This window comes from Eurosta solidaginis, chromosome 2 (genome assembly GCF_040869045.1).
Source record: "Eurosta solidaginis isolate ZX-2024a chromosome 2, ASM4086904v1, whole genome shotgun sequence".
Taxonomy (NCBI): Eukaryota; Metazoa; Arthropoda; class Insecta; order Diptera; family Tephritidae; genus Eurosta; species Eurosta solidaginis.
This window is the reverse complement of record NC_090320.1, coordinates 230391037-230419034: the sequence shown is the minus strand read 5'-3', so window position 1 is coordinate 230419034 and position 27998 is coordinate 230391037. Positions and strand designations below refer to the sequence as shown.

The 27998-nt window shown below is 36.8% G+C and overlaps 2 protein-coding genes across 16 annotated transcripts in view; one reads left to right on the top strand and one right to left on the bottom strand.

Moving 5' to 3' along the window:
- Positions 1–27998, bottom strand: part of LOC137240664 (serine-rich adhesin for platelets) — an 827553-nt gene that overhangs the window by 307780 nt on the left and 491775 nt on the right. The window lies entirely within an intron of this gene.
- LOC137242640 (trypsin beta-like) lies at positions 7528–8335 on the top strand. Its single transcript, XM_067769908.1, has one exon. It carries the CDS (start codon positions 7562–7564, stop codon positions 8324–8326), a length of 765 nt encoding a protein of 254 aa, XP_067626009.1. The 5' UTR covers positions 7528–7561; the 3' UTR covers positions 8327–8335.

The following is a 27998-nucleotide window of genomic DNA, read 5'->3' as shown; positions in this document are numbered from 1 at the left end:
AGCATGAATACCAGCTTAAAGCCGTCGTGTAATTGAGGTTACTAAATTTGCTAACTCTGCAGGTGTCACACTTCTCCAAGCTTCTTGGAACGTTTGTTCCGTTCTTTGAGAAAATCAGCTCTAGAAACCGGGTTTTTTTCTAATTTTCCGTTTTAAAATATCCCAGACATACTCAAATATATTTAAATTTGGGCTTTGCGGTCGTGTATTTAATGGTCTTGGATCATAGTAATGCAACCAATCCTTAACATTCTGTGCCGTGACCTTTGGATCGTCATCCCTCTAAACTATCTAACCTGCACGGAACCCCAATTCATCCATGATGGTGTCAAAATATGTTCCAAGAAAGACTTGTATCTAAAGTGATTCATAATACCCTTAATAAATGTAGTTCTACCAACTTCAAATGCCACCACAGATTCCAAAACCATAACACTGCAATGGTGGCGGCTTCACAGTTGATACCAAATTCTTCGAATCAAGTGCACCATTTCCTTCCTCCACATTTTTTTTCTCAATTGCTACCGAAAATATTGAGCTATGACTCGTGATAGAACTTTTCGAAAAAGTATCGATACCAGTACTCATTTAAAATACTCGGATCAAAGTATCAATGCTGGACTTAACCAAAAGTGAAGAAACTTTTTGTTTTCTTTTTAAATGAGATGGTGTGTTTTAGATTGAATAAAGAACAAGTAAGGAAATTTAAGTTCGCGCAAAACCGAACATTATATACCTTTTCATGTCAAGCGTTTCTACTCTTGAGCGTTTCAAAAACTTGAGATTTCCAAAACTCAACAAAGTTGGCGAAAACGTTGTCATTGTAAGGTATATTACCGTTGCGAAGGAAGTGAGCGATCGCCGTGGTGTGATGGTAGCGTGCTCCTGGGTTCACGCCCCGGGCAAAGCAACATCAAAATTTTAGGAACAAGTTTTTTCAATTAGAATAACATTTTTCTATGCGGGGTCTCCCCTCGACAGTGTTTGGCAAGCACTCCGAGTGTATTTCTGCCATGGAAAGCTTTAAGTGAAAACTCATCTGCCTTGCAGATGCCGTTCGGAGTCTGCATAAAACAAGTAGGTCCTGTCTCGCCAATTTGTAGGAAAAGAAAGAAGAGAAGCTCGGCCTGAAGTTATCGCGCCTTACATTTATTTTTTGAAGGAAGTGACCGAAATATGAACGGATTGCGATGATACAGTGTGTCGAATTTCTTGTGATTTTTTTCAATAAATATCTAATAACTTACTTAATTGGCGCTTTACCATTTAAACGGTTATGGCCGTCCAACAAGGCGCGCCAGTCGTGCCTTCGTTGGGTTAGCTGACGCCAATTGGTCACACCAAGGGAATTTAAATTCTTTGCCCTTCCAGCGGAGTGAGCGCCATGCTTCCAAAGACGGGTTCCGATAAAAACACTTTCTTAGCCGGATGTTCATCCCTCAGCCGCATAGGCTAGGCCCAGCGTAGCCGCTGCGTTTTAATTCGCTGCTTTATATTGATGTCTGCGTAAAGCTCATCATTAATTTGTCTTCGGTACTCGCCGTCGTCAACGATTGGAGGTCCATAAATCTTTGGAGGAACTTTTTTCTCCAAAACTCTCAGGCCCGTTCATCTGATGTTGTCTTGGTTCATGTTTTTGCACCATATAGCAGGACGGGTACGATAAGGGACTTGTAGATTATGATTTTCGTTTGCCGAGAGAGGACTTTACTTTTCAATTGCCTAGCATTTATTGCCAAAAGATATTCTTTGCTGTATTTCAGAGCTGATATTGTTCTTTGTGTTAATAGTGTTTCCCAAATGAACGAAGTCTTTTACTATTTCGAAATTATGGCATTGGAAATAAATGCATTGTTCTTTTTTCTATATTTCGAAATTTTTTGAAAGTGAGGTCATAATCTGATTTCGGCCATTTTCATTACCAGATCATTGTCGCCGATGCTGTAAATGTTGCTACAAAATTTCGCAGTAGAATGAAAAATAAAATTTTATGGAGTAAGCGGCTTTTCATATTTTGTTGGAGTTAGAAGGCGATTCTTCTGCCATTTTTCACAATTTCACAATTACCAAAAAATAGTTTTGAGTGAAAGGTGCAGTTGGCAGCCTTTACCGCATCGTCGACGTTATCTTGAGTTAAGGTAACCTCTTTTACCAGAATTGGTGAAGATATCTCAATTTTTGATGAAGCCATGATTTTAATGTTCGATACTTTGTTCAACTTAAACCTGTAGAACATTGGCAAATGGTTAAGTACCGGGGAAAAGTATCGATACTTTACTCAGTTCTTCGTGAAAAGCATCGAGTACAAAATACTCCAGTATTTTTTAGAAAAGTATCGATACTACTCACTCAGTACTCGTATCGTTCAATCACTAGTTATTGTGATTGCAAATAGCTAGAGAACGTGACCTTCCGAGGCATCTCGACGCTAGAGACCCCGATATTAGAAGTCTCAACTTTGATATTATTCGGCTGGTAAATGAACACAAACGTGTCAAATGGGAGAAGTATCTAAAAAACTGCAGCTTTTCTGCGGGTGTTGGTAAATTGTGGTCAACCGTAAAATCACTGTCCAATTCAACTAAACGCAACGATAAAGTATCTATAGCCTTCGGCGACAAAACTTTATCTGATTCGAAGAAATGTCGACAATTTATAATACATTATTCTGTAGACAAAGCCATACGTCGTGCAGACAGACGGGTAAATAAACAAAAACACGACGTGCCACTCATTATCATCACCCCCACAGAGGTTGAAGCAGCCATCCACAAAGTCAAGCCCTCCAAATCAATAAGCCCAGATGGAATAGCCATGCCGATGCTAAAACATGTTGGCGTTGAGGGAATAAACTACCTGATGCACGTTTCCAACCTGTCGCTGCAGTTCTATTTAATTTCTGAACAATGAAAGATGGCAAGGATAATTCCACTACTAAAGCCTGGCAAACTAGCTAACGAAGGCGAGTTGTATCGACCGATATCACTCTTTTCGCCAGTAGCGAAGACATTGGAAACCGTTTTACCCCTCAACTCACAGAAAATCTTCGCCTAGCCACGCGCCAACATGGTTTCCGCAAAATTCACCACATAACCACCGCGCTAAATGCCATAAACATCCAGATTAATTATGAACTAAATCAGAAAAACCCCATCATAGGGCGCTGCTCGTGGTACTTCACCTGTCAAAAGCTTTTGATACAGTCAACCACGGCACGCTACTCCAAGACATAGAAGGCTCACACCTTCTCCCTTGTCTAAAAATATGAACCGCAAATGATCAGCAAGCGTCGGTTCAATTTAGGACCGAAATCTAAAATCTCAGGAAACTCAAACAGGGGGTACCACAGGGTGGTGTCCTATCTCCGCTTCTGTTTAATTTCTACATATCAAAACTCCCTTCCCCACCAGAAGGAGTTACAATCATTTCCTATGCGGACGACTGCACGATTATGGCAACAGGACATGGCCCTTAAAATGCTGAATTAGTTTCTAAAATAAATAGCTATCTCCCCGATCTTTCTCGTTTCTTCACCTCGATAAACGTGGCATTATCACCGACAAAATCCACAACCACTCTGTTTACGACGTGGAAGGGACAGATGTCGCAAATATTGGATGTTCACGTCGATTGTGTCATACTACCGACTGTCAGTCACCTAAATATCTTAGGGGTAACGTTTGATAATACTCTGAACTTCAAGGCGCATGCCGCTGAAATTGTATCTAAAGTACAAAGCCGCAACAAAATCCTCAGGTCGCTTGCCGGCAGTACCTAGGGAAAAGATAAAGAAACGTTGCTAACCACGTACACAGCAATTGGCCGGCCGCTCATGAGCTATGCGTCAACAGTTTGGTCTCCTGGTCTTAAAACACATACTGGAAACGGCTGTAAGTCTGTCAAAATGCTGCAGTCAGAACTGCCACCGTATGCCTCCTTAAGACCCCCGAACATACCTAGAGAGGCCAAAGAGCTCAACATTAAAGAGTACAACGGAATGATGAACAGGCAGTTTTTGCTAAGTTTTCGAACACCAGGATATCCTACAACTGATTGATCTAGCCCCGCCTCCACGGAGGTTAAGGGAACATCTCCATAAGTACTATGACGAGATCCGGCACCGACCAACACAGCCGTTTGATTCAGACAAGTATTAGCAGGCCCTAAACCAAATCCACATATAATCGGTAAACGCGTTTGGCAGGACACGTCCGATGAAACGTGTTATGAATATGTAATATCCTACCCTAGCTGAAGAAAAAACCCACCACCAAGGGAGACACGAGTCACCCTGACCCAACTTCGTTGTGGATACTGTAACAGGTTAACCTCTTAGTTGTCCAGAATCAACCCCGATGAGTCCCCACATGACACCAGCCGTCTTTCATATTCTAATGTGGAACCTACGCCTCTAACACCAATCTCCCTATGGTCCGCCCTTGTTGAAACAGCCAGTTTCCTAGTACTCCCGTTAGAGGACTTTAATGACAAATTGTGAGTGGTCGTGTCCATTGAATGGGGTGAAGCACTGTTTTTTTTTTTTTTTTGTGTATCGTGGAAGAAGGAAAGGCTTTATGCACTGACCGGTATATTTAAGCCTCACTGCGAGACTCTCCGAGTGTAGAACTCCCTTCTTCCATGAAGGGCTGCCGACTAAAACCTAACCTCCTGCGGCCGGCGCAAATCTCCGTACCTGGGACCGCGTTTAGCATTACTTCGGGTACGGGTGCGCGCTACGTTAGCTCTGTGGCTACTCTCACGCTAATGGGCTAGGCATCCATCTTCTCGTTTACTGATAAGTATATGCCTCACATATGTGCTGTCCGTATCCCATCTGTCCCTTCGGCAGGTCATGTTATTGATGAAACTGCCCGGGGGTAGATCGCCAAGTACCTCTTCTGCCCTCCTTCGCTGGTCGGAGAAGTGCCCGCATTCGAAGAAGGTGTGGCGTACATCGTCTATTTTCCTACAGCACAGGCAGCTCGGGTTATCAACCTTGCCCATTCTGTGTAGGTATTTGCGGAGGTAACCGTGTCCGGTTAGAAGCTGGGTCAGGTAAAAGTCTACCTCTCAGTGTTGTCGCTTCAACCATAGATTCAGCTCAGGGATTAGTTCCCTAGTCCACTTTCCTACAATGCTGTTGCTACACTGTTCTTGGCTTGTAGAATCGACTCTTCTCGCGCCTGCATGGCAACAGCAGCTCTACTCGCTTGCGATCCGTTGTCGTATATTGCTTTTCTTTCCTCAGCGAGAACATATATCGGTATGGTTCCCGCAACGACCAGGACAGCTTCAGCCCGAGACCTTGCGGTAAGCCGAAGCTATACGCAGCGCCCCTATGCGTTGGACTTAGGTGAGGGCGGTATTTCATTGTGTGCGCCCAGATTTCTGCACCGTGTAAGAGTATAGAATCCGAGGCTGATGCAAGCAGCTTCCTTGTGCATGGCTTGGGACCACCTGTGTTTGCCATTAATCTACTCAAATACGCTATTGTGCGCGCAGCTCTTTCGCAGGCTCCTCGTATGTGGTCCGAGAAGGTGAGTTTGCTGTCTAACCTCATTCCCAAATATTTCGTTGAAGTGAGTGTTTCTATAGGCTGATCCCCAACCGTCATATTCCTGGTAGTGAGAATCCGTCTCTTTATGAGGATGTCGATCTCCGTTTTTGCTGTTGCTACCTGGAGACCGTGCTCAGCCATCCACCTATTTACATTACGCATGACCTGGTTTAATTTTAGCTGTGCCAGCTCGCAGCTTGGTGCTGTTATCACACCTGCATTCTGCAAAAGCAAGGAGGAAGGTGCTTTCTGGCATGTCTAATCGAAGAAGACTATCGTAAGTTATATTTCAGAGATCGAGACCTAGTACCAAACCCTGCGTTGCTCCACCTGCCATTTTTACCTTTTTTTGACCGGGAGTGGTTTCACACATTAGATACCTGTCTCTTAAGTAGTTCCTTGAAATTTCTAACAAATATTGCGGTACCTTGAAAGTGCTTTCTAGTGCCTCAAGCATGTCCTCCCACCTGGCTGAGTTAAAAGCGCTTTTGACGGCCAACGTGACCAGCAACACTATAGGTCTTGCTCTGTGGTACGCCGCCTCTTCTTTCTTGACTGCATCTATAACTTCTGCAATGGCATCGATTGTGGAGTGCCCCCTCCGCAAACCATGCTATCTGGGAGACAGTCCTCCGTCGGCCTCTAACGCTCTGGTGAGGCTTGTCTTCTGGAGACTCTCCATCAATTTCCCTGCTGTATCCAGCATCCATAGGGGATGGTAGGATGATGGAGAGTTGGGATCTCCTTTCCTCATTTGGAATAAGAACTAGACGTGCTGTCTTCCATATGGTGGGGAAAGTTCTTTCTTCGAGACATTTTTTGTACATGTGCAACATATGTTCTGGGCAGTTATTTGCAGCAAGCTTAATTGCATCCGCGGGTATTCCGTCGGGACCAGGTGCTTTTCTAGGTTTCATAGTTTGCACGGCGGTTTTAACCTCTTCTTCTTGAAATGGTTCCACGTTGTGGTCTTCATGGGTAGAGTGCCCGTCCTCCCTGGGCGGTTGGGTGGGAAACAGGACATCCACAATATTTCTTATTTGGTTATCGTCCATCAGCTGGCTTGGAGGGGGCCGAAGCACTGTTACCACAACAACAACAACTAGCTATTGTGGATGTTTAAGTGATCAAACCGCAACTAAACTCAATAGTAACAGAGCAACAAACACATAAAGGGTTAAACTACATAGGTAAACAGTACTTAACTGTTAGTACAACACAGCACATTAGAATGCAAACCACATAGCTAACTGGTCTTTTATGTGCCAACGCTGATATTGCGTTTTTTGCCATAACTTAGTTGCGGCCACCGTGGTATGATGGTAGCGTGCTCCGCCTACCACACCGGATGCCCTGGGTTCAAACCCCGGGCAAAGCAACATCAAAAATTTGAGAAATAAGGTTTTTCAATTAGAAGAAATTTTTTCTAAGCGGGGTCGCCCCTCGGCAGTGTTTGGCAAGCGCTCCGGGTGTATTTCTGCCATGAAAAGCTCTCAGTGAAAACTCATCTGCGTTCGGAGTCGGCATAAAATCATGTAGGTCCCGTCCGGCCAATTTGTAGGGAAAATCAAGAGGAGCACGACGCAAATTGGAAGAGAAGCTCGGCCTTAGATCTCTTCGGAGGTTATCGCGCCTTACATTTATTTTTTTTTTTTTTTTAGTTGCTTTATTTTCAAGAATGGATTTGTTTCACGTCAAATGATTAAAAACGGCGTTAAAATGGAATTTTATGACCAGATTATTTTGCAGTGTTTTTGTCTTTTCTAAACAAGGAAAGTAAGGAGTGCATGTAGACTTTTACCCGTCACTGTAATTATATTAATTTTGATATTTTGGTAGAGCAAAAGCTGTTTATTCACATGGTTTTGTTATTTTAGTAAGCTCTATTATTTTTTAAAATTTCTTAAAGCGCACTCTCCCTCGTTTTCATATATAAATGGCTCCAACAAAAATTTCCTGTGCTATTTTCTACTTTAGAACCGGAGAAGAAAGACACAAAATACAATGAATTTACGCGTTCTTCTCGCGCTCTTGTTTGTCGCGTTTGATTGCATTTTGGGCCATATGAACTCGCAATATCGCATTGTTAATGGCAGACCTTCGACCATAGCGGAGAGTCCATATATGGTAACGTTGCAACATATAACGGATACTAATGTATACGAATGTTTTTGCGGTGGTGCATTAATCACTGATGAAAGAGTGGTTACAGCTGCACATTGCGTGAAAAGATATGAGAAGAATTCAGTCATCGTTGTAGCTGGTGTAACCCATTTAACCGAACCCGGACAGCGCCGCGCAGTAGAGTTTGCAATTTATCCAGAGAATTATGATACCTCATTAAGAGATATGGATGTAGGTGTGATTAAAGTGTGTGAACCCTTTGTCATGGGTCCTTTAGTAAAAACAATACCACTTTGCGAAAGTGAATTAAAATCGGGTACAAAAATTCAAATTAGTGGATGGGGTGTCACAAATACGAAAATGAAGGAACCTGTGAATACACTCCAAGCTGCTGAGGTTCATATAGTAAATAAATGGTGTTGTGCGGTTCGTTATTGGTTCGGAGGGGAAAGTTTATCAAAAACAATGATTTGTGCTGGGGGTGATGGACCTGATGCGTGTCTCGGAGATTCTGGAGGACCAGGCGTTGTAAATGGAGAACTTTGTGCGATAGTATCATGGGGGATAGAATGTGGGAGTCAATATCCGGGTATATATACAAATGTAAATAATGCAGAAGTTCGAAACTTTATAAATAAAACGTAGATACTTTAATTCGAGAGTGTTGTCATTAATCCACTGCTTAGTGGAATATTACCATATCTCGGTTAAACGCGCAATTTCAGAATTTTTGCATAACCGCTCCGCCTCATGTCAAAACATATGGCATTTATATGTTGCGATAAAGCGTTTTTGAATGAAAACAAATTCTTAAAGAGGGCGTTTTCCAAACATTTTCTGATACACGGTAATCTTGATCAATCGTTTTCTACTGTGAGTAAAGCAAATTTAATCCAAACCTGACGTTTCGCTAGAAATTCTAGAATCTTCAGGCGCACATGTTGTAACTATTTTACTTTCTTTATGTTTTTAAAGCTCATTTCATAAAATCAAATCTCCAATAACATACATCTCTGATATCATTATCATATTTTCTTATATTATCAATAAATAAATATTTATGATAACGATTAAATACAGATTTTTTTTTTGTATGCAGTGATGGTGTGATGCATGCAAATTCCCGAGGTTGTGAGAAAAAGCTTTAATCATAACTTTAAAGCTCCAACTTGTATGAAAAGAACACGAGCTAAAGAGAAAATTGCCGGGTAGTAGGGTAGAGCGAGGAGGATTTGACCTAGAAAATTTGTTTGCTATTTTCAACAAAAGCTTAGCAAATTTATAAAATTTTGAGAGTTATTACTATCTTGAATAATTCAGTTCAAAATTAAACAGTTTACTTGGTGTGAAGCGAAAAAAACAAAATGGAAGATGTGTCAAATGCTTCCACTTATAAGGAGGATTTGTCACTGTTAGGAGGATTTTACAACGTGCAGCAGAGTTTGACTTGTAACTAACTTTAAAGAGAGTTGAAAGCAATTTTTTTTGTTTTAAACATTTTCTTTATTTGTAATTTTAGTTAGATATTATAAAAATGCAAGGCAAATAAAATTCAAGTGAACGTCTAGACCTAAAAAGTTTACTTTAAATTGTATCTTTTATTACGTGAAGAGGTCTCAGGCAATTGTACAGGATCTGCAAGTTTGACTACCGTATCAACTACAGATACGCGAACGTGCTTTACAGTTTCGAAAAACTTAATTTTTTCCTAATGTTCACTTTATTGGGTTTCAATTTTGGAAGCGGTTCTCCTACTTCGCAAAATTGGCTTGCATCAAATACATTGCACTTGTAAACAAAAATCCCTTTGTAATACGCTCTGAGGAAAATGTTATAAGAAGAGGAGTGGATGAGAGCGACGGCCGTTATATTGTGATTCCTTATGTTCTTTCTTGGTTATTAAAAGTGTGGTTGTTATGCGAATGAAAAATGACGCTACGGCTAAGTGTTTCTATTGGAACCCGCTTATGGAAGCAGAGGAAGAGGGCGGCCCCCACTCCGTTAGATGGACCAAGTGGAAAACGATTTGAACTTCTTTGGTGTGACAAATTGGCGCCAGTTGGCCGAGAGAAGAAGTGACTGACGCGCCTTGTTGGACGGCCATAACCGTTTACTCGATTAAGCGCCAATTAATTAAGTAAGTAATAAAATAGCTTCAAGTCAGCTATGCGACGCATGATTATTCAGAAGAAGAAAATCCCCATCACATATGTAAAATTTTTGGATGCAACATCGTGCGCTGACAGATGAGTAGATTGCATGTATTCGCATGGAGAGCGACAAATTGCTCATCAACAGCGCCATCTGACATGCAAAAGAAGCCAATTTTCAACGTTTGTTGTAAGCAAAGTATAAGAAGAAGAATTCGACCTTTGTTTTGGCTAAGGATGCTTGCAGACGTGATTTCGAGCAGTAGGGTACTACTTTGAAATAGCGCTGCATGGGATATAGAAAAAGACGCATTTCCAAACCACCCATCCTAAAAACTTGTTTTTAATTTTTTAGGGCAAAAAGTATATGCTTCTTAATTAGAAAGAGCGAGTCAAAGTTTTCAAAACGGTTATAATGCTAATGCAAATTGACGCTGTGAAATGAAGTCGAGTTAGATATGTACACCTACGGTAAAAAAAACGCCGACGACAATTGTTTCCTTCTTAGAGTATTTCTACGGTCACTGGAGCTACGCAAAGATCGTTTTTAGTTCTTGTGGCCAATATTGATTATACCTCAGCTCATTAGTAAGTCCCTTGAAGATTTCGTAAAAGCTATTTTATTTAATAAAAGTAAGAGTGTTATCCTTAAGAAAGAAGTTTACATAAAGGTCTACAAACCGCAAATAACGCGAAATGTGAATAGCGTAGGCGATGTACATTGTAATGAATCATCCTTTAGGAGATCCTGGATGAAATATATAGAATCGGAGACTTTATCCGGTTATTTTGAAAGCGGATGGCCACGAAAGGCAACTGTACTCGATGATAGGGATATCATCAAGATAACCCTTCTGAACACATTTAAGACTACTGCAGAAATTGCCATTTAGTTTAAGGATAGTATAAACATGAAAATTAGAACTCTTGTGGAAAAATAATTTGATGGCCCATGGCTAAAAAAAACCCGCTTTCCAGCACATAAAAGCGAACCCGCACGCTAACTGGTATTACGAAAACATAAATTGGACAGGGGACGATGGGCTATGATTCATATTCTCTTATGAGTGCTAAATAAATTTAATTATACTCATCGGAGCAGAGCTCACAGAGTATATTATCTTTGTTCGCATAACGGTAACCCGTAACGGCTTAAACTAATCGAGATAGATATAGACTTCTATGTATCAAAATGATCTGGGCGAAAAAAGAAATTGATTTAGTCATGTCCGTCCGTCGGTCCGTCCGTAAACACGATAACTTGAGTAAATATTGACGTATTTTGATAAAGTTTGACATGTAGGTTCCTGGGCGCTCATCTCAGATCGCTATTTAAAATGAACGAAATCGGACTATAACCACGCCTACGTTTTCGATATCGAATATTTCGAAAAACCGAAAAAATGCGATAATTCATTACCAAAGACGGATAAAGCGATAAAACTTGGTAGGTGCGTTGCCTTTACGACGCAGAATAGAAAATTAGTAAAATTTGTGACAATGGGCGTAGCACCGCCCACTTTTAGAAGAAGGTAATTTAAAAGATTTTTAACCTGTATTTGGCAGTCGTTGAAGATATCATGATGATATTTGGCAGGAAAGTTGCTCCTATTACTATATGTGTTTTAAGTAAAAATTAGTAAATTCGGATGACGAACAAGTCCACTTTTTAAAACAAAAAATTTTAAGAGTCAAATTTTAACAAAAAATTTAATAACTGGTTACGTGGCTGACTGTTTGGGTGGTGAGAAGCGATGGCAAGTAGGTATGCTTGCATCCCAAGCTAGCTCGTCGTCTTGGGCGGGGTATTACACCACCGACCTCACCCGCAGTCACATGAACAAAAAGGGTTCATACCTGCATGTGTTTCGAAAAGGAAGAAGACGCTGAAAAAGATAGAAAGAGACGTGAAAGGGAAAGTTTAAAGGGGGAAGGCATAAGGGGCAGAAAAAGATGAAGGTCTGCCCTGTCAGGTGGAGTCTTCCCACCCTCTTCAGCGCAACTTGCCCTGAACCATGCGCGCTGTGCTGACTCCTATTTCCTCACAGCGTCCCCAAACCCGACACTAGTCTGTCCGTTTGTCACTCGGTCATATTTCCCTATAACTCACCTTCACCTAACTTTGCCACGCACAAGCGGAGCACCAATACCAAAAAATATGAATTTAGCCCTGCATGATCAAAAATCTATGCTTTTATTCATACATTATATAATTTTATTAACAATTTAATCTTGCTTAAATCTACACCCTAGAGCTATCTAATCCATTGAATGAAAACCAAATATAACTGTAAGGATAAAAACCTGCTTAAAATTAAATTTCAAAAAAAAGCAAAATAAAATAATGATATACTGTGACGAATATTAGTGACACTAAGTGATACTCACGTCACTAGTCTGATGCTAAGTAAATGAAGCCACAACAACAATAAAGCAGGCAGTCACTTGTATCTACAAAGTAAATAATTATGTCTACACTTATGTACGTACACGCAGCGGAGAGAGATGCACAAACACATGCATATATCTTATCTGAGATGCAAAAAGTGGGTAATTATCTGTGGAAGTATCACTCACATATATACGCGCATATGAGAAGCTATACACGTGCATTTGTAGTTATAATTTTATAGTTGGTAACTAAGTAAATTCTATAAACGCCTAGCAGTATGGAACGAGGAAATCGAACAGTATAAAAGCAGGAACAGTTGAGGCATGAAAATTAGTCTGATTTAAGCACGCTCTCTGTCGAGAAGTAGTAGTATTGTGAATTACTTGAATAAAGGCCATTTTGCATTATTGAATAGTAGAGTTATTTATTCCACAGTTTAGTGATTCGAACGTTAGTAGAAGGTTGCAAATCAGAGGAATTGCAGTAAATTCGTTACAATATGTAATATTGTCTTCATAGCTTCGAAACGATCATAAAACACATTCTGCAAAGTTGTCCGCAATGGTAACTTATACAGCGAAACGAGGGTATATACGAGGGTGTTGTAAACACCATTTGTCAATCACTATGAGAAAAGGTCGAACGTCTGCGGTGACTAAACCTTAGTAGGGTGCAGTTAAAAGCCTTTTTAAATTGGACGTATTAGCATTGGCTTTATAACATATTTTGCAATAGTGGCATTTTGCAAAAGTATTACTGATTTTGTCAAAATGGATCCAATTTACTGACTTTGTACTTCGTAGCTTTTTGGCAACATAATTTTTTTTCTTCCAACTCAATGATGTTTTCTGTTGCGTGTGTATCTACATATACGATTACATGTATACATGTGTATATAATATGAAAAAAATAACGTACCCTCCACATTGAACTTTTGTAAGAATTTTTCAATATTCAGAGCCACCAACTTGCTAGGTATTCATTTAAAATAAACACAAATTTGACATAATCTATGTAATGTTATTTATTCATATTTTATTTGTCTTACTAAAATTTTAGAAGCTGGTAATTTTACCGCTAGAAAAAGGACTAAGAAATGGGAATACAGTACTCGATATTTAGAAAAAAGCATCGATAATCGCACCGTGAACCTAGACTCGATGTATCGATATTTATATCGATACTTATGCAACTCTAATGTACATTTATTCATTGCAATCTGTTGTTCGTTTTACACTCAGCTGAGCAGAGCTCACAGAGTATATTAATTTTGTTGGCATAACGGTAATCCGTAACGGCATAAACTAATCGAGATAGATATAGATTTCTATATATCAATATGAGAAAAGGAATTCATTTAGTACTGTCCGTCCGCCCATAAACACGACAACTTGATTAAATTTTGAGGTATCTTGATGAAATTTGGTATGTAGGTTCCCGGCCACTTATCTCAGATCGCTATTTAAAATGAACTAAATTGGACTATAACCACACCCACTTTATCGAACTTTTAAAAGTCAAATTTTTACAAAAAAAATTGAATATCTTTACAGTATATAAGTAAAAATTATGTCAAGATTCATCTCCAGTAATGATATGGTGCAACAAAATGCAAAAAAGAAAAACATTTCAAAATGGGCGTGGCTCCGCCCTTTTTCATTTAATTTGTCTAGAATACTTTTAATGCCAGAAGTCGAATAAACATTTATCAATCCTTGTGAAATTTGGTAAGTGTATTGCTCCTATGATGATAACTGTTTTCTGTGAAAATGAGCCAAATCGGTTAAAGCCATGCCCAGTTTTTATACACAGTCGTCCGTCTGTCCTACGGTTATGCCGTTAACATGATAACTTGAACAAATATTGATATATCTTTACTAAACTTAGTTCACGTAATTATCTGAACTCACTTTATCTTGGATCAAAAGCCCTTGGAATCATGACGGGAATACTGTTCGTGGTATTACATATATATATAAATAAATTCGCGGGACCCGACAGATGATGTTCTGGGTCACCCTGGTCCACATTTTGGTTGATATCTCGAAAACGCCTTCACATATACAATAAGGGGCCATTCCCTTTTAAACCCTCATTAATACCTTGAATTTTATACCCATATCGTACAAACACATTCTAGAGTTAACCCTGGTCCACCTTTATGGCGATATCCCGAAACGGCCTCCACCTATAGAACTAACGCCCACCCCCTTTTAAAATACTCTTTAATACCTTCCATTTGATACCCATGTCATACAAGCACAATCCAGGGTTACCCTAGATTCATTTTCCTACATGGTGATTTTCCCTTATTTTGTCTCCAAAGCTCTCACCTGAGTATGTAATGTTCGGTTACACCCGAAATTAGCCTTTCTTACTTGTTCTTATTTGCTAATTCCTGTTCTATCTTTGCAAGATCAGGAATCTTTGCTAAACATATGTACATACAACTAAACAGGTATATTTTTAATAAATTTTTTGATGTTTCTCTCAAAACACTTAGCAAGTTACTCTTATGCTCTAACGGCGCCACTGCAATTGAGTAGTTGAAACAAAAAACTCAAACATACATATGTGCATATGACCACACTCAAGGTAGCCACCCTCAACCACTCAGCCAAGATCGCTAGTGATCTGTGGTAATAAGTACTTTGGTAGTATCAAATCTACCCGCATGCTGATAAAACCCCAAAAAAAAAAAAAAACTAAAAAATGTGTAATCGACAAAATAATGTTCTTTGTGCTGAAGGCACACTGTGCCTATATACTCTCGGGGTATGAGGCTGATGGTAAATAGGTAGGTTGGCAGGAATCAATTTTGCCAGTAATCGTGTAAAAGAATTTTAGTACGAAAAAGATACAAAAAATTTTAAAATTCGCTAACTGCGAGTTAGATCCTGTTTTAACATAAATTAAAACCACGTGCGAAGAAGACAAAAAGTGTGTATACCGCGAAAAAGAAAAATTGTAAGGGAAACGTGGTAAGAAAGATATACCAAAAGATCAAAAAATAAATGTCATACCGAATGTAGAAATGAAAAAAAGGAGAACGAACAAACCAAAAAAAAGAAAAAAAGATGGAAGCAAAAGTGCCACCATTAAATTAGATATTAAAGTGAAACCCAAAAAAATGTTTACAACCCCACTGACAAACCTGTTAAAAATCACCTCCTATGTTATAAAATAGCTCCGCTCTAAGCAAATACTATCAGCTTTCTAGGAACTATGCCACTTGCTATTCCGTATCACTCCTAATAGCTGAAGTCTTAGCCTAGCAAGCACAGGACACGCAAAATCGATAGTTTTCTCTTCCAACCAGCAATTTCTAATAAAAAGGCATGTGACGTAAGAAGGCAGTGTACAGTCAGAATACACTTCATGAGTTCCCTATTTTTAAAGATAGGAGTAAATTTGCCAGTCTAAGGATGACGATAGAGTGGAAGCGAGAACCGTTGCTATAATATAAAGATATAAAGCTATAAAAACGATTTATTATGGATAAAGAGCTAAGCACTCTGCCATCAGCCCAAGGTTGTAGGACCTGCATGATCTTCGACACTTTGCAGGCCCGCCTTGGGTCCACGCCTTTCCCGCTTGCTCGATCATGTGCACCTCTCGCCTTCTTTTAATATAGCTCAATATAATTGGGACTTCACGGGATGCGTCCTTTTTATGTAGTTCATGCGCTTTTTCATTCCCATCTACTGCCGCATCTACTCACAGGGTGGGGGGCGCCAAATAATCCGCAAAGCAGAATTTCCTGGATAATTTGCAATTTTATTATAACTGATTTCTGGAAAAAATTTCTATAATGAGAAATGCATGCATATATCCGGAAACTTGTGGCAGGTTGTAGAATAACTCACGTTCAACGCTTCGATGGGAATTATTAAAAAATGCTTTGACAAAAACTGTCAAACCTGCATTTGAAACATGATGGAATGCCAGAATACAAGCGGTTAGCTTTATCTTCGATGGCATAGAGAATATAGTAGAACACTTAGAACATTTAGCAGAGAACACTAAAACCACAAGTAACACCAGAAGCTAAGCTACAATTCTGTTGTAAAATATACTAAATTTTAGTTTCATAACATTTAGTTCATTTCTGGTATGAAATCTTAAGAGGATTGATCATGTGCAGCTCATATTACAAGATCCGGGGATGCATTTTAGAGAAGCGTATCATGATCTTAAATCATTAGCGACTGTACTATCCGAAATTCGGGACATTCTCTGTGAACAAGCAATAGAAAAAGCGAAGTCTCGTTGTTAAAAATGGGATAATGTCATAACGCGCCGGAAAATGCCCTGAGAATCGGCTGGATGTGTTGGTCCTTCCGAAGAATGCCAAATTTCTCGCGTTATGAAAAGTGTTCTCGATCGCCTCCAACAAGAAATACGTACAAGATTTACACGACTAAATGCCCTTAATTTTAGATATGAATTTTTCTTAGACGTTGGAAATTTGTTAAACAAGGATATTAACGACTTAAAAAGAAATTGTAAGAACTTGGGTTACTGTTATAATACAGATTTCGATGGAACCGCACTCGAACCTAAAAATCCGTTAGAATCACTCTACTTTTATAATCTCATATGGAGAAGATGTTTCTCCAAACTTGCGAATGGCACTTCAAATACCCTTGACTATCTCAGTTTCAATTGCTAGCTGCAAATGTTCATTCAGCAAATTTAAACTGATTTTGACATTTTAACGATCAACGATGGGGTCTAAGTGACCTAACATTATTAAGTATGGAAGAAGAAAAATTTGAAATTATAAATTTTGATGATATCATTGATGTGTTTGCTTCCTCAAAGGCAAGGAAAATTTGCACATAGATATTAGTTTTACTAATGTATTATAATAATATTATTATTGAATATATATTTGAGTCTGCTTATAGATGATATCTTCAGTCTACGACTTAATTGATTTATTAATTTTTGAATATATAAAATTATATTGTTTCGGTAAGGTGGCGTCAAAAAAATATACTATGCCCGGGGCAAGAAAACTTCACTACGCCACTCGTCTAAAACTCATGAAAGATGATCCAACGTTAAAGCTCATAAACAAATTTACGCCGCACTTACACTTAGCACACGATGTTGAGTATAACACATCACTTAACTTCGAGCAGTGCTGTTGCTATAAATTTAGTTCACTCTGGGCCCATATTGTGTGTAATGATTCGTATCGAAATCAATGTCAAAATAGCTCTGAAATCGTGAGTCTGAATAACGATGTATGAGAATAAGAGACTTGCGTACTAGTTGGATTTAAATTTTTTAACTTCATATTTATTAATTGAGTGAATAATTGATTCCGATACTAATGTAACCCTGTTTTAGCGGCCGTATCTATATTTGATCAGTATCTATATTTGATCAGGTGGGACTAAATTAATGGGCCCTGTGCACTTTTCTGTATTTGATAATTAACAAGTAAGGTAGTCTAAGTTCGGGTAAAACCGAACAATACGTACCCACCTGTACACTTGAATTGCTGCTGTTGTTTGTTTTGTGTGCTTAGCTATTACAAGGCTGCACAATAATACATATACAAATGGTTCTCTTCTGAACTAATTTTTCTTCGAGTTGTGGCTCCCGAAAAATTTGTATGAAATTGCTTAGGGCGGTGCCACGCCCATTTTTTTAATTTGAAGTTTTTCCTATTTATTGTTATAAATCCACTTGGGAAATTAAATACTACTGATATAAAGCTCTTTTTGCAAAGATATAGCTTATTTTATTCGTCCACGACCCTTTTAGAAATCTTTTATATAAATGTGGGCGTGGTTTAACCGATTTCGTTAATTTCTCTTCAAAGCATTCCTTATAGTTAAGGCAATCTCTCCGCCGAATTTTGTTACGATAGGTTTAACGATTTTTGATTTATGATTAATAATATTTGTAAAATTGATTTTATCACAAGTGGGCAGTGCCACGCCCATTTTAAACATTTTTTTTTACAAATTTTTATCAATATCAGTCCACACGTCAAATTTCAACATTCTAGGGATATTATTTACTAAATAATCAGGTGGGCGTGGTTATAATCCGATTTCGCTCATTTTCAATACCAACCTATTCCGGGTCCAGATAAGCTAGTCTACCAAATTTGGTGCAGATATCTGAATATTTACTCAAGTTATCATGTTAACGGAAAGGTGGACGGACGGACGGACATGGCTCAATCAAAATTTTTCGATACTGATGATTTTGTTATATGGAAGTCTATATCTATCTCGATTCCTTTATACCTATACACCCAACCGTTATCCAATCAAAGTTATAATACCCTGTGTACAAGTACACCTGGGTATAAAAATACATTCAAGCTATTATTCAAGCATGCAAGTATGTACATACATAAACTCACAAATAATTATAAACAAGTTTTCGGTTGAAAAAGAATATCAAAATATTTTCGTATCTCGCGCATGTTCATTTGGCGCAAAAAAATTCGATATATCTCGTAGCCATTATCGATTTGATCGGTGGTAGCGCCTAGCGTTTTTGTTTTTTTTTGATAACCTATTTAAGTCAACTGAAAAAATCAGTAGCCTCAACCGAAACACTCTTAAATCTCTTTATACGGTCTTTGTTAGATCCCGTCTTGAATATGCTGCTATTATTTGGCGACCTTTTCATAGTACCCACATAAATAGAATTGAGCGTCTGCAAAAGAAATTTATCAAGTCTGCGCTAAGATTTCTCAACTTCAGCTAACCTATGCCATCCTATAAGTCACGTTGTTTGCTTTTAAACTTAGATCTACTAGTGGATAGGAGAGTACTTTTATCTTGCTCTTTCATTCTGAACGTCCTTATCGGCCTGGTAGATTGAATTATGCTATGAATGCAATAATGGGCGAGCCCTTAGGGAAATTTATCATATTAACCAAATGACAGATTTGGATCTTTCACTTCCGGGTTCAGTATTAAGAAATGTTGTCTTAAACTACATTAAACAATTGTTCTCTTTTTAATTGTATAAGAATTTTATTGTTACTAGTATATGCGTATTCGGTAAGAAACTTTTGTTTATTGACGAAATTAAATAAATAAATAAAGAGTTTAAGTTAGAATTGCTTATCCATTCATCGGCATATCCGTCAGGCTATTCCTCCGAAGGGACATCATTACATGATTTTTTGGTATACAGGAATCGAGATAGATATAGACTTCCATATACCAAAATCATCAGTATCGAAAAAATATTTGATTAAGCCATGCTCATCCGTCCTTCCGTCTGTCCGTCCGCTAACATGATAACTTGAGCAAATATTGGGATATCTTCTTCGAATTCTATATACGGGCTTATCTGTTCCCCGAATAGGTTGGTATCGATATCGAAAGATTTAAAAGTTTTCACAGTTCCAGAAACGTTTCAAACTCGTAAAATTATCGAAAATAAAAATTTCTTCTCGCCAAGCATTGCTTATAGCTAGCACTCTGCCATTAGCCTGAGCTTGTAAGACCTACACATGATCTTCGACACTTTGCAGCCCCACGCTCAGGTCCACGCCTTTCCCGCTTGGTCGATCATGTGCACCTTTCTCCTCCTCTTAATCTCGCCCAATCCAATTGGGACGTCTGCGGGATGCGCGCTTTTTACGTAGCTCATCCGCTTTTCCATTCCGATCTACTCCAATATACACTGAGATACGTGTCATAAATATGTGACCCGGTCTATGAAAAAGTGGCTTATGACTCAAAAAAAAAAAAGGAGAGCACAAACGTCCTAAAGAAATGCATTGTTGATCTTTAACAGCTGTTTCTCGGAATTTCTTTTTTGAGTCATAAGCCACATTTTCATAGACCGGGTCACATATATTGCCAATTTTGTAATGATTAAAGCTGCTTTTTAAAACAAATTAGGTGTCATCGCTAACGACCTTTCCTGAAATCTATATATAACACTAAGAGCCCAAACTGTGCAAAATCGTATAGTGATAATAACGGTTCCTGATTTATGGCTTGCAAAACTTTGAAACTTTCTTTTTCTATATGGAGGAGGTGCCACGCCCATTTTCCAAAATTTTATCAAATTTTCATTCTGGGGTATAATATTAATCCAATCGTCAAGTTCCACCCCTTTACCAGTATATGTTGATGCTTTGTCCCCCTCGTTCCACTTTTCGAAATTTTCGATATCGGAAAGTCTAAATTTTTGCTCAAATTAACGTGCTAACATGTGGACAGAAGGTTAGACGGAAAGAATACACAAAATGGGTGTGACAATTTCGTCCAAAATGGTTACAGTATACTTATGAATCAATAAAAAGAGATCTGGATGTAGCTCTTTTTTTTAAATATTACACTCCGCACTCATGATTGTGTGTTAGAAGGAGAGGAGAAATGGGGAAATCAGTCCTCCTTTTCCAAAATACGCAAAATTTCCACAAAAACATAAGCATAGTTGCGTTTAATATTATTTTAAATTAATAAAACATTTTATTTTAAAACAGCGAACTGGTAAGTTTAGACCCTCTACTAGAAAGGCAAGTTATCTTTCAGCGGTATTATTACCAAAAACCCTTGAGGCCGAGGTATTGGTCATAAAAATGTGCGTAGCGACAAATTTCCTAAATAGAGGTAGCACTGAGGGAATATGAAGTCTAACCTATTGTAGAATTTAGATCTTCGCAAGTTCTTAGGTGGAGCTGGCATAAATAGCCAAATTTTTTTTGCGATAAACGCAATCTATACTACACTCAAAAAAAAAGTATCACTATTATTTTAATACACTATGTGCAAAAATGAAACTATAAACGGTATCATTTTCGTGGTATCAATGCAACGATAAGTATTATGAAAAGATTAATTAAAAGTATCAATAATGTATCTTGGCTATTGATTTGCCCATGGAAAATATTTGTCTCGCCCTTAAAAAGTATTAAAATGATACCTGCATAAATTTCCTAGTTTCATTATGATAACACTGAATACTAAATTGATCACAAAACGCATTACATTTGTATGTAGTCTATTAACTTGATAAATACAAGTATCAAACTAATATTCATCTATTCAAATGCATAAGCAACAAGTAAGGAAGGCTAAGTTCGGGTGTAACCGAACATTACATACTTAGCTGAGAGCTTTGGAGACAAACTAAGGGAAAATCATCATGTAGGAAAATGAACCTAGGGTAACCCTGGAATGTGTTTATATGACATGGGTTTCAAATGGAAGGTATTAAAGAGTATTTTAAAAGGGAGTGGGCCATAGTTCTATAAGTGGACGCCATTTCGGGATATCGCCATAAAGGTGGACCAGGGGTGACTCTAGGATATGTTTGTACGATATGAGTATCAAATTCAAGATATTAATAAGGGTTTTAAAAGGGGGTGGCCCCTAGTCGTATATGTGAAAACGTTCTCGAGATATCGACCAAAATGTGTACCAGGGTGACCCAGAACATCATCTGCCGGGTACCGCTAATTTATTTATATATGCAATACTACGAACAGTATTCCTGCCATTATTCCAAGGGCTTTTGACTTCGCCCTGCAGAACATTTTCATTTTCTTCCACTTAATGTGGTAGGTGTCATACCCATTTTACAAATTTTTTTTTAAAGTTATGTATACTTTGCGTCAAAAAATCGATCCAATCAATATGTTTCATCCCTCCTTTCGTATTTGGTATAGAATTATGGCATTTTTTTCATTTTTCGAATTTTTCGATATCGAAAAAGCGGGCGTGGTCATAGTCGTCATACTTTGCCCATTTTTAATACCAAGATAAAGTGAGTTCAGGTAAGTACGTGAACTAAGTTTAGAAAATATATATCGATTTTTGTTCAAGTTATCGTTTTAACTGCCGAGCGGAAGGACAGACGGTCGACTGTGCAAAAAACTGGGCGTGGCTTCAACCGGTTTCGGCCATTTTCACAGCAAACAGTTATCATCATAGAAGCAGTAACGTTCCTGCCAAATTTCATTATGATATCTTCAACGACTGCAAAATTACAGCTTGCAAAACTTTTAAATTACCTTCTTTTAAAAGTGGGCGGCGCACCCCCATTGTCCAAAATTTTACTAATTTTCTATTCTGCGTCATAAGGTCAACCCACCTACCAAGTTCCATCGCTCTATCCATCTTTGGTAATGAATTATCGCACTTTTTCGGTTTTTCGAAATTTTCGATATCGAAAAAGTGGAGGTGGTTATAGTCCGATTTTTTTCATTTTAAATAGCGATCTGAGATGAGTGCCCAGGAACATACCTCAAAATTTATTAAAGTTATAGTGTTCACGGACAGACAGACGGACGAACGGGCGGACGGACGGACATGACTAAATGGATTTTTTTTTTCGCCCAGATCATTTTGATATCTATCACGATTGGTTTATGCCGTTACGGGGTACCTTTATGTTGTTCGAAAATTCGAAAAGCGAGACTCGTGCATAAGACGAAAGCTTTTCGTGTATAATTATTTCTTGCTTGTTGGCGCGAACAGTTGTTAATATCATTAAATATTTGACCAGTTTAATAAAACGATTACAACTTGAGTTTATTTTTACAAATAAATTATGATATTGGTAAGTATGCGCATATGGTTTTAATAAAACAAAGGAATGCTTTAATACATGAATGTATGTTTGTTTGCTGCCGGTGCGCATACGTAACATTTTGTTATTACGTATAAACATATAAAAAAAATTACAATAAAATAATATTGCGACTATAAACTGAGATATAACCTATCCTATATTTCAAGTTAGATCAAAGTACACACGGGGTGCAAAACAAATTCAAAATTGGTTCAGTAGTTTAGGAGTCTATCGCGGACAAATAATGTGACATGTGATTTTTATATATAAAGATTTTAGAGCAAAACTTAAATTGTTGATTACCTAATACAGCGGCTTGTATCAACCATAAAAAAATTGATGACATTTTTGTAGGAGCTATAATGGAAATTGTAGAAGTCGCATAGCACCTGGAGGCATCAAATTATGATGATCTTCTTAATTTCGTTCAAGAAAACAACCTGGATATGATTTGTTATATTAATTTAATTGGCAAGTTTGCAAATGTGTCGTATAATTAAGATGTTATCTAATTGATTTTATTATTATATCAGAATGCGGGTACACATTTGAAAGACTAAATATGTAGACACAGATGATATTAATTTAATTTTTCCAAACCGGGAACAAACTGCTCTACGTTCCCAATTCAGGGTCAAGTGATTTGAATGAAAGGCCAGTCAAGTAAGCAATTTACCAATATCAATGTAGTTAAAAAACAATAAGCGATGTTTCATATTGTTTGTTTTAAAGGGTCTTAGCAGCACTTCTAGTAATTCTCAGTAATTAACGTCTACATTTTCGTGGCCAGAATTAAACTATTCTCCATCTGGAAACAGTTCTAAGGTTTGTTTTGGTATCATTTTAGAAGACGGCGCACCCCCTAATTCTTGTGCGAAATTGTCGAGCGGGTTATCAAAAGGCACGTTTTGACCCCTTATCAAGAATCCCCGGAAGCGAAAGTAAAAAAATTTATTCATATCACAAAATATATCCAAAAACCAGTGGTAGATTTTCATGTGGTTGTTGTATTTTGCTACGGGCTATGGGTTATTTTTTTTAAGCGCTGCCGAAGGCCGACAATGCGGAAAGGTGTTCCGTGCAGAAATGCTTTGGATCCGACCCCCGGTTTCGGATTGACCTAAACGCGTCTTTTGATACCCATCTCGACCATTTTCCATAAAAATTAAAGGGTGCATTTTTTTTTCTCCGTAATGTATCAACAGCAGAGATTTTTCATATATTCAATGTACACACTGTGTGCACAATAATAGCAGAAAAATATTATTTACTTCGTGTACTTATTCTCGCTAATTTGAGTTGCGTAACAAACTGCATTGAATTCTTTGTGCGCGGCAGGTCATACATTTTTTATCGCAGAAAACAGACTTTTTGTACTCCATTTTCGGTGCTAAATGGATTGTAAATGGAAGAAGTATTACGAGTGTGCCTACATTTCCTACGTATTCTAGACACAGAGAATACCATAATAACTTTCCTTATTTAATTTATTAATTCTCTGATAAAATACGTTAACCATTCTTACTGCTTTTGCACGCACAGATGTATAACACATATTGTTTATTAGAATAGTGATTTCTAAAATGCTAAATTTCTCGTTGGATTTTATTGCAGTTTCGCTCTTGTACTTTTGTTCTATCTATATTTATATAAATTAAATACCAATAGCTTTAATATTAAATAAATTTTAGATAGAATCAGATTTTAAAGAGCTTTACCTGAAAGGCACTACACGATTACATCCAAATGGTCTGAAACTTTACCAAGGCTTACAGTACACTACGAGAAGTACGTAAAAGATAAGTACTATCGACAAGTTTTTACTTCGGCAAAAAGTGTGATCGATACAAGTAAGTCTCGTATATTTTAAACATTTATTTAAATAAATGACTAACTTATTATTTTTTTTAGACTGGAAAGACTGCATTTATTTCATCCCACTGCACACCATTTTAACACCAACGCACAGATATGTAAGTAAAGAAGGCGATTTAAAATTGCATCGGAACGCTACCATACAAAATTCTTTCAACAGCTGTATTTTACATATAATATCAATAAATGATTTGCAGAATCAAACAGAATTACGCAAAAATAAGTGTATAGGGTCTAACTCTCCAATATAGCCATTTTTAATTGTAGTTGGTTCTGATCTTTTGAACTTGCTGATTATTTTGTAAGTTTTGGCTACCACAAATTTAAATTCAGCTCATTTGTAATTGCTTTAGATATTTGCTTTACAATTTATCAAATATTTTTGTTGAAATATCCAGATGAGTCTAATCAGGTATGGAGTTTCCTTCAGTATTACTTTTATTAAATTTCAAGTCCTTATGACGTAAAGAAGCCATGCGTAACTAACTTAATCAAACATTTGAACAATTGTATTTAAATAAAATAATATTTTTCAGACATTTTTTTTTGCTTAAAATGCCAAAAATATTTTGCTATCCTAACAGCTTTATACTCCCATTTCAAATCATATCATGGTTTAAAGGAAGTATATATTTATAAATGTGCCTTCAATAATTGTAATCAAGAGTATGCCAGATTCACGAGATTTAAAGTACAAATTAAAAGACATACTAATTTGAAATCATTTCAAAATACAAACATTGTACTAAATAATACAGAGAATTGTGAAATTTTTCTTAAAGAGAAACATATGTTTAATATTGGAAAATCTGTTAACAGTTTACATAAAAAATGGTACTTCTATAATAAATCAGAAACACATATTGGCAACTCTAGTGATTTTTTGTTTGATGTTTGAAAGTCGTAGGTATAATAGAAATTTGCCAAGACGTTTTGTTTTAATTTTATGCAAAAGATAATTTTGGTAGAAAATACGTATTGTTTATACAGAAAAATATACAAACTATAAATACTTCTATTTTAGACGCTTTTGAGCAAATATTTTTAAAAATTATTCCTGAAAAACTTCACGCCAAAATAAAATTATTTCTAAATTTTTATGCTCAAACCCTTTTCGCAATATGGACACAGAACACAAGTTGTTTAGAAACCTTGTTTTCAGTAAACATTTTACGAAACCGATTCCTTTTAATGTAAATAACGAAATTACCGCGATACGGGAAAATAATAAACCAACCTTGGGGCTAGCCAATATTAAAGGATGCTTACTGCCTATTGAGTTTCAAATAGAGAAATTTTTTAAACTACCCAATGTCTTAGATGAAACTTTGAAGAATATGAAAAGGCTCAAAAATTAGTTAAAAATAACACATCACGTGAACTCCGAATTTATCAAGCGAAAATTGTGTAATTTTGAACAACAAATTGTAATTCTTATCAACTTGTTTATTAATGGATTTGAAGTAAATAATCCACTAGGTAGTCATGCTAACTTTGATAACGTATGTGGGGCTTATTATACGTTTCCTGTAATACCCCAGCATTTGTTATCAAAATTGAATTATATGTATATTTGTAGCAGACTATTTTAAAAGTGTCCATAAAAAAAATTTTGGAAATGATCCATTCTTACAACCTTTGTTAAATACTTTTAAAAATCTGAAAGAAAAAGGCTTAATAAATATAAATACAAGAACCGGAAGTAAAGAAATATATTTTGTATAAGCTAATATTCTGGGAGATAGTCATGCTAACTTTGATAACGTATGTGGGGCTTATTATACGTTTCCTGTAATACCCCAGCATTTGTTATCAAAATTGAATTATATGTATATTTGTAGCAGACTATTTTAAAAGTGTCCATAAAAAAAATTTTGGAAATGATCCATTCTTACAACCTTTGTTAAATACTTTTAAAAATCTGAAAGAAAAAGGCTTAATAAATATAAATACAAGAACCGGAAGTAAAGAAATATATTTTGTATAAGCTAATATTCTGGGAGATAATTTGGAACTTAACGATATACTTGGATTTACTACTTCGTTTAATTGTAATTTTTACAATTTTAAATAAATAATCTTTCGATTATTATACAAAGCCACAATTAATAATATGTTCGATTGTTTAATAAACCTCTTAAACTAAAATTTCTTTTTCTTACGCATTATCCAGAAGTAATAAGAAAAAGTGGTCCTCTAAAGCATCTTTGGATCTTTAGATTTGAAGCAAAATACAGTGAAGTTAAATTTATTTATACTTATTAAGCATGAAAGCTACATTAATGTTTACAACATTTTTAGAACAACGCGAGAATGGCTTTGAAGAAAACATTTGAGATTCAGAAATCAGTATTTTTCATATATGTAATCCTCCTATATTGCTAATAGAAAATGCTCGCAATGTGTTGTGAATTCGAAATCAAAACAAGACAGCCTATAAAATTTTTGTGATTGTAGGAGCATAAGTTTGACAAGAAAAAATTCAAATTTAGTTACATTCGATTATTGAATACAAAAACAAAAACGTTTAAACAGCAATATATCCGCACTCTGATGTTTGGGAATGTACCTAACTCTTTGTAGCAATATAGGAGTATTACATATATGGTATTTTTTAATATTGAAACATCCGATTTTTCATACGCACTAACATTTAAACGAAAGCTTTCAAAATATTATAATTGAAAAATTAGTTTATAATGGATTAAATTATAAAAAATATTACTTTTTAGTTCTTAAAAAAAGGTATTTACTTTACACAAAATCACACATGTAGTATGTAATAAATATACCACTATTTATTTTTATATAAAATATCTTTTAATATTCACTCCTTAATGTATGCTAACAATTCGTTTTAAAAATGTATATCAGAATGAAAATTTTTGAAACAATCATTTCAAAATTGAGAAATAAAAAATTAACAAGAACCAAAAATTCAATTTATTTAAAGTAGGTACATTTAAATTTGAATATAAATATAACCCTACAACATATATTATTGTAAGCCATCTCAATAAAATATATATTGTAAGTGAGTGTTATATTACTTACTTAATTGGAGCTTAACCGCTTATGGCCGTTCAACAAGGTGCGCCAGTCGCTCCATCTCTCTGCCAAATGGCGCCAATTGCTCAAACCAAGGGACCTTAAATCGTTTGCTTTTTTGCAAAGATATAGCTTATTTTATTCGTCCACGACCCTTTTAAAAATCTTTTATATAGAAGTGGGCGTGGTCCTTAACCGATTTCGTTAATTTTTCTTCAGAGCATATATTATAGTAAAGGCAACCTCTCTGCCAAGTTTTGTTGCGATAGGTTTAACGATTCTT